Genomic DNA, 11,238 nt, shown 5'->3' with positions numbered 1-11,238 from the left:
GGGGTTTTAACCAGTCTCAGATTGAAGTACAACCACTTGGCACTCCAACCCGATGTTCACGACAGAAAAGTAAGAGTTGGTAGACAGAGCTGAGTTTTGGATAAAAGCTATGAACGCTTGATTTCTATCAGACTTTGAAAGAGGCTATGAAAAGAAGCCAATGATGGGATAAGGGGTACTTTTCCGCTTTTTTTGCTCGAGTCTATATTAGCTGTGTTTTATTATACCTGGATCATCAGGGGCGTACATACACTCAGGGAAAAAAATAGTTATTTTGTAACTATTTGCATAGTCACTTTATAGAATTCAATTAAATTTGGCGAATAATTATAGAACAAAGTTAAAAATCACTATTACAATAATCACATAACAAAACAAAATAGTTAAAAATAACTATTAAAATACATACCTATATAATAATATAAAATAGTCATTTTTAACTTTTATGTTTATAATTAGAAATAACTATTATAATAGTCACATGCCAAAGCAAAATAGTTAAAAAGTCGAAGCATGCCAATGCAAGTACAAGTTTCAAGTCGTGTGGGTACAAAAATGGAGACTTGTTTAAAAAGAATTACACCTGTTGTTCGCTAAATTCTTTTTAAACAAAAGTCTCTCTTTTCGAGGAAAACCAGTGTCAAATCATCCAATTTTTTTTCAGAATGTTGTTCCGAATGTTGCGCCTCTTGAGGCTTCATGTAATAGCTGACTAAGGAATAATCTCAACAAAAATAGTGTGTCAATATGTCAAAGTAGTTTTAAAGAAAATATTGATGAAATGGATTTTTTTGAGATTATAAATTATTAAAATGCTTTTTTCACAAATTTAAAGACCACGTTTAAAAAATATAAGGGAACATAAGAAATCAAAAACAAAACAAAAACAATTATGAATAAAAATGACGTTTAATTTTGAATATTTTTGAATTTGACATTTTTTTTTTGTTATTGGGCAGGTTCAGAAACGTTAGGCACTAAATATTTAGGTATTTTCTCGGTATTTGATTGGTCAGCTGTCAGAAAAATTCTTTCCAATTTAGGTTATTTTATTGGAAAGCTAACTGGAGAGTTAGGCAAGAAAATTTTCCCTAAAAATTTAGGAAAGTTTTTTTTGTCAACATGACTGCAGATTGTTTTAATTAAAGAATTAATTTAGCAAAATTAAATTTATTTGTGTGAAAAACGAGTAAAATGTGCATTATTATTAAAGTTAAGTGAAATTTGGTGTCTTCCCCATGCGATCGGTAAAATACTTTAATAAATTTCGAAATTTGACAATAGCATCATATCCAAACTAATTCAGTCAATTTACTCAAATTTCCGTTCAGAAAATGACGTTGCCTAACTATCTAGTCCCTAATATTTCTTGAACGTGCCCATTTTGTAGAATAAATTTTTCTTGATTGAAAAATTAAATTTTTGTATCTGATTGTTTATGAGCCTAATAACTTTATTCGTCGAAACTGACTGTTTATTGGAAGATTGAAAAATCGGCTCTTAAATAAATAATCCAATAAATAGAGCCCAAGTGTCAAGAAAACACCGCTTATAGGAAAAAACCAGCGATCAAACATAACATTGATTTATTTTTTCTTAAATGTACAGACTATTTTAAATTTACAATATTTTAATTGCGATACGAATCAAATTATATGTATGTATCATTGGAACCAACATTAGCGATAGAAAAAAAATATTATTTTAAGAACATTACAATAATATTAATAATACTTCATTTATATACATATACATAAGTATATATTTAAATAAAATTATTTTTTTAGAAAAATTATAATGATACTCCGATTAAAGGAGAAATTAAAAACAACTAACTGCATTGAAATAGCAACGCCAATACATTCGTCCATTAGTTCGACCAGATCCAGTATCCTCTTCGTGTGGTGTTCTTCTCTGAAAGCTCTTTGCCATTAACTGAAATTTCTTTTACTATGTCCATCAAATGCATTAAGGCTTTATTATCCAACTTACAGTTTCACCACTGCCACGATTTGGTGATTTGAGATCTCTTAAATTTCTTAAATCATAATCGGGCTCTTCTTCGTCGCTATACATATTATCATTTTCAGCTAAAAATTAAATGGAAACATTCAAAAATTATTCTCCCGCAACAATTAGAATTTAATTTATAACTTACTAGGATCAAAATCTGCTAAGGAACCACCTTTCAATAGAAAACTGGGAGTTCTATCTCTTCCGTAAATTTCACTTATGCGACGGTTGACATTTCTTTCTTCTTCCAAAGCGTGATGTAAGGCTACCATAAGTCTGTCCAGTAGAAGAGCTGCGCGTTTTGGTACAATTAGCTAAAAGTTAAATAAATAAAAACAAAAATTACTGAACACTGCCATTACCTATATAAATTTAAAATAAATCAATTCGCATATGATTCGTTCAACTGATAATTGTACGTGATAACGTCATAACAAAACTGTCTTGGGATTCGAACCCTAAACCTCTTGGGAAAAGAGAAATCGTTAGTTCAAAGGTTTACCATCGTGAACTGCTGACTCTAGCTGTCTTAAGTTGGACTTGGCCTTTTAGATAAAATTTATATCACACTGGTTCAGCATGGGTCACGTTATTTTATGCATGGAGCTGGCGTTCATCGTTTTATATTATATTGTTTGAAAAATTTTGGTTGTCAAATAATCTTTTTTTGCATTTTCTAACGGTAATATTTCAAAAACGGAATCGGATCAATTTTTTCTGATTTCAGATTCGAGTTAAGCCCACGAAAAATCTTTCAAGGAGTATTTTTTTTTTTGTTTTGGCAGCAAAAAAAAAAGTTTAATTTTGTAAATCATCAAATTAATCCAGAATTAAATTGTCAAATAACTTAATTAAATTACTCTGAAAAATAGTATTCAAAATACTTGTTTTTCATTTCTCTGGCTATGTCTTTTATCATGATTGTATAGGAAATAATCCTAAGTTCATAAACTTCAATGTTCATTGAACCATAACAGCTTTGCCAAAAATCAGAACTCCCAGATTTAACGCAAGGTAAAACATTGACAATACGACAGGTGACAATTTTGTAACTACAAATTGATAATTACCTGTCCCATAAAAAATTTAATAAATTTTGTAGAATGGTCGAGAAATCTGCGACAAATGTCGAGATTTGGGATCATAAAAAAATTGTCATGATAAAGAATTGTCAGGTATTTTTTTTAATTGTCACAAATTTCCCAACAATGCCGTGACAATTTTTTTATGGAGAGGAAAAAAATACAAATAACAATTTTTTCACTATGTATGTATGTATTCGCAATTGATTGAAGTGAAACATTTTAATTTAATGAAAACTTTTTATTTTTAGTAAGGAAAAGGGAAATTTTTATATTTTTTTTTTATGTACATACCTACGATTTTACAAAATAATTCTTTGGTTTAAGTTTACCAAAAAATTTTTTCAGAAGAAATAAATTTTAACCATTGCAATGGTTAAAATTTATTTCTTCTGAAAAAATTTTTTTGTTCGCTAACGCTGACAATTTATATATAAAACAAAGTTCAACACTTTGTACTCATGTAAACACTTTTTTCTACAATCTAGTACCTGCATTTTTACATTCCCTTACCGAGAACAGAGTTACATATTTCAAACCTTCAAGAAATTACTTATCACACTAAATATGGACAGGGCTACTTTTCGCCTTTAAAGAGGGGTTTTTCCTCTTTTTTTCACCCAATCCACTTTCCCTCCACTTTTTAAAAATTGTCAAAAATCCCTCTTTTTGATATTTTGGTTCCTCTTTTTTAAAGTTTTGTTTGATTATAAAAATTGAAATTTTTTCGAAAATCATGGAAATTTTGGCTTATACCACTTTCAATTATAACAACTCAATTGCAAAAAAAAATATACGTTACTGATTTTTAAATTGATTTTTATAAGGTTATTTTTGATCATTTTTTTGTTGTTTCTTGAAGAAATTATGCACAAGTAAAGTTTTTATATAATTCTTATTATGTTTAAACAATTTTAATTTTAAGAAATGGTGTTTAAAGGTTTGTCTTGCGGTTTGGAAAAGCCGCAAATGAGGTATTTCGTGCGACTGTCGTACTTAAATTATTCTATTTTCACTTTTTTTTACTCTTTTTTTTATCAAAATCTTTTTTTTTAGCCTCTTTTTGAAAATCTACGAAGGTAGCCCTGAATATGGGTATGTAGGTGTGGTATGGAATTTAACGCTCAGTTACTTAATTAATCTTGAAATTAATTTGAACTTTTGTACTTGGGATAAGACAGTTTTGCTTCACTCTTCTCAAAGGTTTCAGTTAAAAGAAATGTCTATTATTATTTTTTTAACAAAAAGGCTCAATCGAATCAGGCAACTGCCCGTCATGTCTTATAGACTAAAAAAATTATAAAGTTATTTAAATCAAAATTTGAAAAAATAAAACATCGGCACTATGGTAACATTAGCGCAAATCCACGTCGAATTGCACACTGATAACCAAAACTACAAATTTTGTGGTAGCACAATTTTGGAAACAAGATCTGAAGCTAATCTCCAAACTAATGACACAATAAGGCCAACATTTTAGATATCATTTGACCCCTTTATCCACTGAAAAATAAAGATTTTCAAAAATGCCACTACCCCTTCTTATTTTCTGAAATTTTCTGTCTCCGACGCAATTATTGATAAATTTTTGAGGTTTTGGTGGGGTCATCATTAGAATTTATGTATTTATATAGACGATCTTGGGCATAATTTCTAAAATTTGTTACTTTTTTTGTAAAAATAAGAAGTAAAATAACTGTCTTTAATAAAAACAAGCAAAAATGAGACCAAATTTAACAGAAACATTTGTTTTATTGTGTTTGGGAAGGATTTAAAGAGTCAGTGGGAAATGCAAATATTATGGCAGGTAGGTAGTACAGGCTCAAAATTTCCATTACCGACAGGTTGAGCGCTTAAGGTTAAATTTACTTTTTAGACATGTGGTGACATATGTTAGGTAGTTGTTTGTATACCTTACTGTTACCAATTTTCGGTAGCCATTGCACCCGCGATAGCTTGGAATTTAAAATCCTCTTTGTATTTTTTCATTGTATTTTTTCTTATTTATTTATTTTTTTGTTTTTATGTTTTAAGATTATTGATTTAACGTCATTCGATATTATGCAATTAATACATTTTGGGAACATCGAGGTCAGTACAAGGCCCTGACGCCTGACACCAGTCTGGCTGAGAATCTGTTGAAAATTTTGAAGCAATTTTTAGGGCAGTACGTAAACCACAAATTCAACAGTGATGAGCTTTAGAATTGAATTAAGGTGAAATACTCATTATCCAAATTTGTATTCACAATTTGATAGATAGTACCTTGAGGTTGCCAGAGCGGCAAAAAAGCTGGATCGGACCCTGAATAGAATCAATTAAAATTAACCCTAATTCTTTTAGTTTTATTTTTGTATCAAATTAATTACTGAATGAATATGCCATGTTGACGTCAAATTTTGTGCCACAATCAGTAAAAAATGCTACAACTATTTGCACTTGGCTGATAACATTTGAACAACATTAAATGAGAACTTTTTTTTCTATATAATTTATCAAATTAGATAGATACACGAATAAATGTTAATGCATCCAATAATCTAACACATTCATTTTACTGAAATAAAAAAGAAAAATCCTTTATCATACCGGATATTCGTCATAGTTTCCTTGTAGAGTTGCAGGGTTAACAAATTCAGCTTTTTCACTACCTGCAGGATTTCCTCGCTTTCTTTCAATCGAATAAACTCCTCCTACATCTCCAGCTGAATTAACTGTCTCCATAGCTCTGATACAAACAAACATTAAAACTATACACGATCCAATTGCCATCCGACATATGGTTGCCATAATTATAACAATACACTTTTTTTTAATTGAATATCCTTTTGGGTACAATGTTTATAAAAATTTCGATTTTATTTGTAAAAAAAAAAATCACATTGACAATTTTCTGAACGACGGCTATTGTTGATACTTTTGAACAATATATTACCACTGGACACCAAAAACTGACTGGTAACTGATTTTAAGTGCCACTGCGTTTTGGCTTTTATAGTGATTTTTTCCTCCCGTAAATGTTCACATATAATAATCATATCATTACATGTATCTACCACCCCTAGATTATCGCATTGTAAGGTTTTTTTTCCGAAAGAAAATAGGTACAAATAAAAATGATTAAGTACAGGAATGGGCATCAGAAAAATCAACACCACCCAAACAAGAACGCATCGTAAGAACTAAAAACAACCAGCAAAACCAGGACTCCGATAACGACACTTTGGCGGGGAGCAATCACTCTTTGGCCAATGTTCTGTGATGGAAATGGCCATGTTTGAACTGCGGCACTCCATTTGGGTGAAAACATTGACTGCACATATTCATAAATACATATATTATAACAAGCACATGCTAGGTATACCCCTTTTTTTTCTAGAATCAAAAGTGTGATGTTCGGGAAGGATGCGAGGTATGTCTCGTCACTCTGAATATTCACAAAATTATTATTATGATATGATGGTAAATGATTGCGATCCAGCCTTAAATATACTTCACGTAGATTCAGAATTTTGTAGACTGGAGCTCATTTGTTATTTATGTAAACTTGAACGATTTTTTATGGAAATAGTATTTTAATAAGTAGAAGAAAGGAACATTTCACATTTTTTTTTCGATTTAATTCAAATAAAGTGGAAGATTATTATGCGCGGACTTGATCTTCTAGAGTTATTTAAAACCATATTCAAACTTGAAAATAACTTTGATAACAGAAAAAACACCCACTTTAATACCGCCAGATAGCGTTTGAAGTCCTTCTTCTTTTCTTTCCTTTGTACGATCTTGATGTCGAGGGGATCATAACTCTCCTACATATCTGCTTCTCCCCGATCAGTTCAGTTTATACTAATGAGCATATTCGGTATGTTCGAGGTTTTTTAGAGCTTCATGTCCTGTGGAGGGAGAATTTCCTAATTTTTAGTGACCCATTGCCAGGACCAGGTGAAGTTTCAGGCAAAGCACATACAAAATATCTGAATTTAAACGGAAATATTTTTTTTTTAATTCCTGTCAGTAAAATTTCCTCTGATAGTACAGAAAAGTTAGTAAAAAAAACAGGCATTTTGTGGAACGAAATATAGGAAGGCTGATTTTTTTAATCTGAAAGAAGGTTATTAGAAAAGCTTAAGTCCTGGTTTTCAGAACACCAGGGTGAAATCCGCCATTTTGGAAAACGCGAATTGGTCTATATGTAACTCCCAAACTGTTGGTCTGACCTAGTAAGTAAATTGGACCAAAGTTGTAGCTTGTAGGTAACATAAATATATTTTTCTGTGCATACACCGTTTTTCTGCGAGGACAATACTTTTGAAGTTTTGTCATTTTATTTAGCAAACTTCAATTTATCATCGTCAAATAAAAAAAAAATTTACGTTTTTCTTAAAATAAAGTTATTTTTGCATTTTGTATTATCGCAATACAGGGTGTCAAAAAAGTTAACGTCGAAATGAAAACGGTAGATAGGGTAGTTGGTGACAGTTATCAGAAAAATAATACAAAAAATCGCAGCCATATATTTTGGGAGTTATGGGCATTTGAAAAAAAGTCGAAAAAATGGCCACCCTGTGACGGTTTTTCATGTCCCGTGACTACAAATCTTAATTTTTCTCATTTTTTTCTTTTGTTACGGAACCTTGAATAACCCTGCTATCAAATGCATTCAAAAATTTTAACTCAGCTGCATCAGTTTTAAAGAAAATATTACTTTTTTATCCAACTTACTACTAAAAAATTTTACATGACTCTAATTCAATGAGCCGTAGTTTAAGGCAAGTCGCCTTAAAAGTTGGTGCGTTCAATTTTCTTTTCAAAATGGTATAACATTGTTGGGAATATTCCATGAATAACCGAGATAGTTTTTTTTTCTTAAGAAATCCGACTTTTTTATGAGGTAATTTTTCCATATTATTCAAGTTTTGTACCCTTTCAGAACCTTTCAGAATACAAAAACTTAAATAATATGGAAAAATTACATAAAAAAAGTCGGATTTCTTAAGAAAAAAAATTTTTTCTCGGTTATTGATGAAATATTCAAAACAATGTTATACCATTTTGAAAAGAGAATTGAACACACCAACTTTTAAGGCAACTTGCCGAAACATCGTAGAGCATTTTTTTTACACTACGGCTCATTGAATTAGAGTAATGTAAAATTTTTTAGTACTAAGTTGGGTAAAAAAGTAATATTTTCTTTAAAACTGATGCAGCTGAGTTAAAATTTTTGAATGCATTTGATAGCAGGGTTATTCAAGGTTCCGTAACAAAAGAAAAAAATGAGAAAAATTAAGATTTGTAGTCACGGGACATGAAAAACCGTCACAGGGTGGCCATTTTTTCGACTTTTTTTCAAATATATGGCTGCGATTTTTTGTATTATTTTTCTGATAACTGTCACCACCTACCCTATCTACCGTTTTCATTTCGACGTTAACTTTTGGGACACCCTGTATAATAAAAAAAAGGAATTCTTGAAAGAAATTAATTTCATAAACATGTATTTTTGGAGTAAGCGCTATTCGCTCAGGTTCACTCTGTGCCCTTTTTTCCGGCCATTGTCCTTTGACGTAATGGTTGGTAGCAGAATATCTAAAGTTCTAAAAATTTTCATTGGCCAACTGCTTTAAAATATTTTCAATCAGGTTTTAGTCACAGAAGAAGTCTCAGACCAATGGACTGGACGAAATCTGAGATAATACTCATACACAAAAAGGGCAATAAAAACGATATTAACAACTATCGGCATATAAGCATAGTGATGGAAATGTACTAATTAATAAAAACTCTTTGTTGTAATTATAATCTGGAGCCTCACATTTTATCTCCTCCAGAACTTTCCTCCACAATACCGACCTCGATTTTCTGCCTCCAATAAATTCACCTTCATATTTTAATCTGGTTTCTATTAGTTGTTTAATTTGTGTGCTGGTAAAATACTCCCTAAATTTCTTCAAATATATTCATTTATAAACAATTTAAAATTTGATTAAATACTTTTCATAATCCTTTTCCTTCATTTTTACTCCAAATCGCGTCGGCTTCACCAAGTTATCAAGAATATTCTTGATGCTTTTTTGTTTGATATTTGCGCATCAGTTTATCCAACTTTGCAATAGTGTATGATTTTTTTTTTTTTTTTTTTGTCCGTGGGTAGGTGTTGAAATCTTCAAAAGATTCTATGAGGACCGGAAAACGCGTGCTCATAGATATGTGGGACTCTTAACCACTAAAACCACCTCCTCCTCCCGATTGCAACTAAGTTCAGATGGAACTTATCTAGCAATTTATCTTTCTCGAAGTTAAGTTACGTGTTGTAGGTAACTTCCCGATGAAAGTTCCTACTGATGATATTTAAAAGTAAATAAATAACATTTGTTTTAAATTAAATCATTTAAGTAATGGTTTAAATTTTGGTATAAAAAAAAAACATTTTATAGGAAGTTAAACAAATAAAATCTTTAAGACATTTAAATTTATATTAATCAATGCCGATATTTTGAGATAAAGGAATTAAATTAAAAAATTTCACTGTACCAAATCGGAAGGTTTAGTCCTTCGCAAACGTCGTACTAAGTTTGTCTCGTCGAGAATTTCTAGTATTGTTCTATTAGTATGTTCGACTAACCGTTTTCGATGTTTTTGGGCAAACGTTTTTATTTCTTCGCGAACCGTGGGGATTCCAAGATCCCTGTGAAGATCTTCGTTTCTTATATACCACGGCGCATTTACAAATGATCTTAATAAAATTTATTCTCAAAAGTTTGTAATCTATTTAAATTTGTATCGCGGGTACAACCCCAGAGTTGAATACCATATGTCCAGACAGGCTTAAGTACCTGCTTGTAAACTAATAATTTGTTTTCGATACTAAGTCTTGAATGTTGTCCTAGCAACCAGTACATTTCTCTCAATTTTATATTTAATTGATCACATTTATTTTTAACATGCGGTTTCCATTTTAATTTCGCGTCGAGAGTCATCCCTAGATATTTTGCCTCATTTGCAAATGGTACTTGAGTAGTATTAATAAAAACAGGTAGTCTATTTATTTTCTTATATGTAAAGTCCACGTGGACTGACTTAAATTCGTTAAGCGCTATTCGCCACGTTTTTGTCCATTCATTGACATTATTAAGGGCATTTTGCAATTTACTTGTCAACTCGTTGATTGTTTTGCCTACTGCAAGTATTGCGGTATCATCAGCAAAAGTAGCTACAATTGTGTTTTATGTTTGAGGTATATCGCGTGTGAATAGTAGGTACAAAATGGGACCTAAAACACTACCTTGTGGTACCCCAGCCACTATTTCCCTAAAGTCTGAGTAATCATTTCCGTGTCTAACGCGGAAAATTCTGTTCTCTAGATATTCTCTAAGAATAGTAAAGAGCCCTTCAGGTAGGACTTGTCTTAACTTGAATTTGAGGCCCTCGTGCCATACTTTGTCAAAAGCTTGAGACACATCTAAAAAGACCGCTGAACAAATTTTCTTTTCTTCGAGAGCTCTCTCAATGACATCGGTGATTCTATGCACTTGATCTATCGTCGAGTGCTTGTTTCTAAAACCGAACTGGTGTTCAGGTATAAGCCTTTTTTCTTCTATTATTGGCTGAAGTCGCTGCAAAAATATTCTCTCAAAAACCTTCGATACTACAGGAAGCAGTGAAATGGGTCGGTATGATTTCTTTTCGTGTGATGGTTTGCCAGGTTTCAAGACCATTATTACTTCTGCGACTTTCCATTGATTTGGAATATATTCTAACCTTAAAGTGGCATTCATTATATAGAGGAGGTTTATTAAACCTTTCCGTGGGAGCATTTTAAGAATTTCCGCAGTAATTAAGTCGTATCCGGGTGCTTTTTTTGACTTTAGCTTCTTGATTTCTCTGTTTAATTCGGCGAGTGTAACATTTCTTGTGATTAAGCTTTCACTTGACGTTAAATTCATATTTATACTATCATTCAATGCTTGCCCATTGAATGGTTTGAATGTGTCATCTAGGTAATCAGCGAAAACGTTTGCTTTCTCTTTGTCGCTTCTTGCCAATTCATTTTGGTCTTTCATTAATCGGAGGTGCTGGAATCTTAGGTTTTTTCGTGGCTTTTATAGCTTTCCATAGAGAGTAGTTAGATTCTTTACCTGCCGTC

The 11,238-nt window shown here is 31.5% G+C and overlaps 1 protein-coding gene across 3 annotated transcripts; it reads right to left on the bottom strand.

The window, feature by feature from the left end:
- Positions 1-1,482: 1,482 nt before the first annotated feature.
- On the bottom strand, positions 1,483-7,121 carry LOC129920942 (uncharacterized). Of its 3 annotated transcripts, none has more exons than XM_056002496.1 (4): positions 5,685-7,121; positions 2,159-2,327; positions 1,993-2,090; positions 1,483-1,923 (listed from the first exon to the last, which is right to left on the bottom strand). In XM_056002496.1, exons 1-4 carry the CDS (start codon positions 5,883-5,885, stop codon positions 1,822-1,824), a joined length of 570 nt encoding a protein of 189 aa, XP_055858471.1. In that variant the 5' UTR covers positions 5,886-7,121; the 3' UTR covers positions 1,483-1,821. The 3 variants fall into 3 exon arrangements, with proteins under 3 accessions (XP_055858471.1, XP_055858472.1, XP_055858470.1); XM_056002497.1 differs by having other exon boundaries at positions 1,485-1,914; XM_056002495.1 differs by having other exon boundaries at positions 1,486-1,935.
- Between the last annotated feature and the right edge of the window lie 4,117 nt (positions 7,122-11,238).

Source organism: Episyrphus balteatus, chromosome 1 (genome assembly GCF_945859705.1).
Source record: "Episyrphus balteatus chromosome 1, idEpiBalt1.1, whole genome shotgun sequence".
In the NCBI taxonomy this organism is placed as follows: Eukaryota; Metazoa; Arthropoda; class Insecta; order Diptera; family Syrphidae; genus Episyrphus; species Episyrphus balteatus.
The sequence above is the reverse complement of the archived record's forward strand: the minus strand, read 5'-3'. Positions and strand labels throughout refer to the sequence as shown.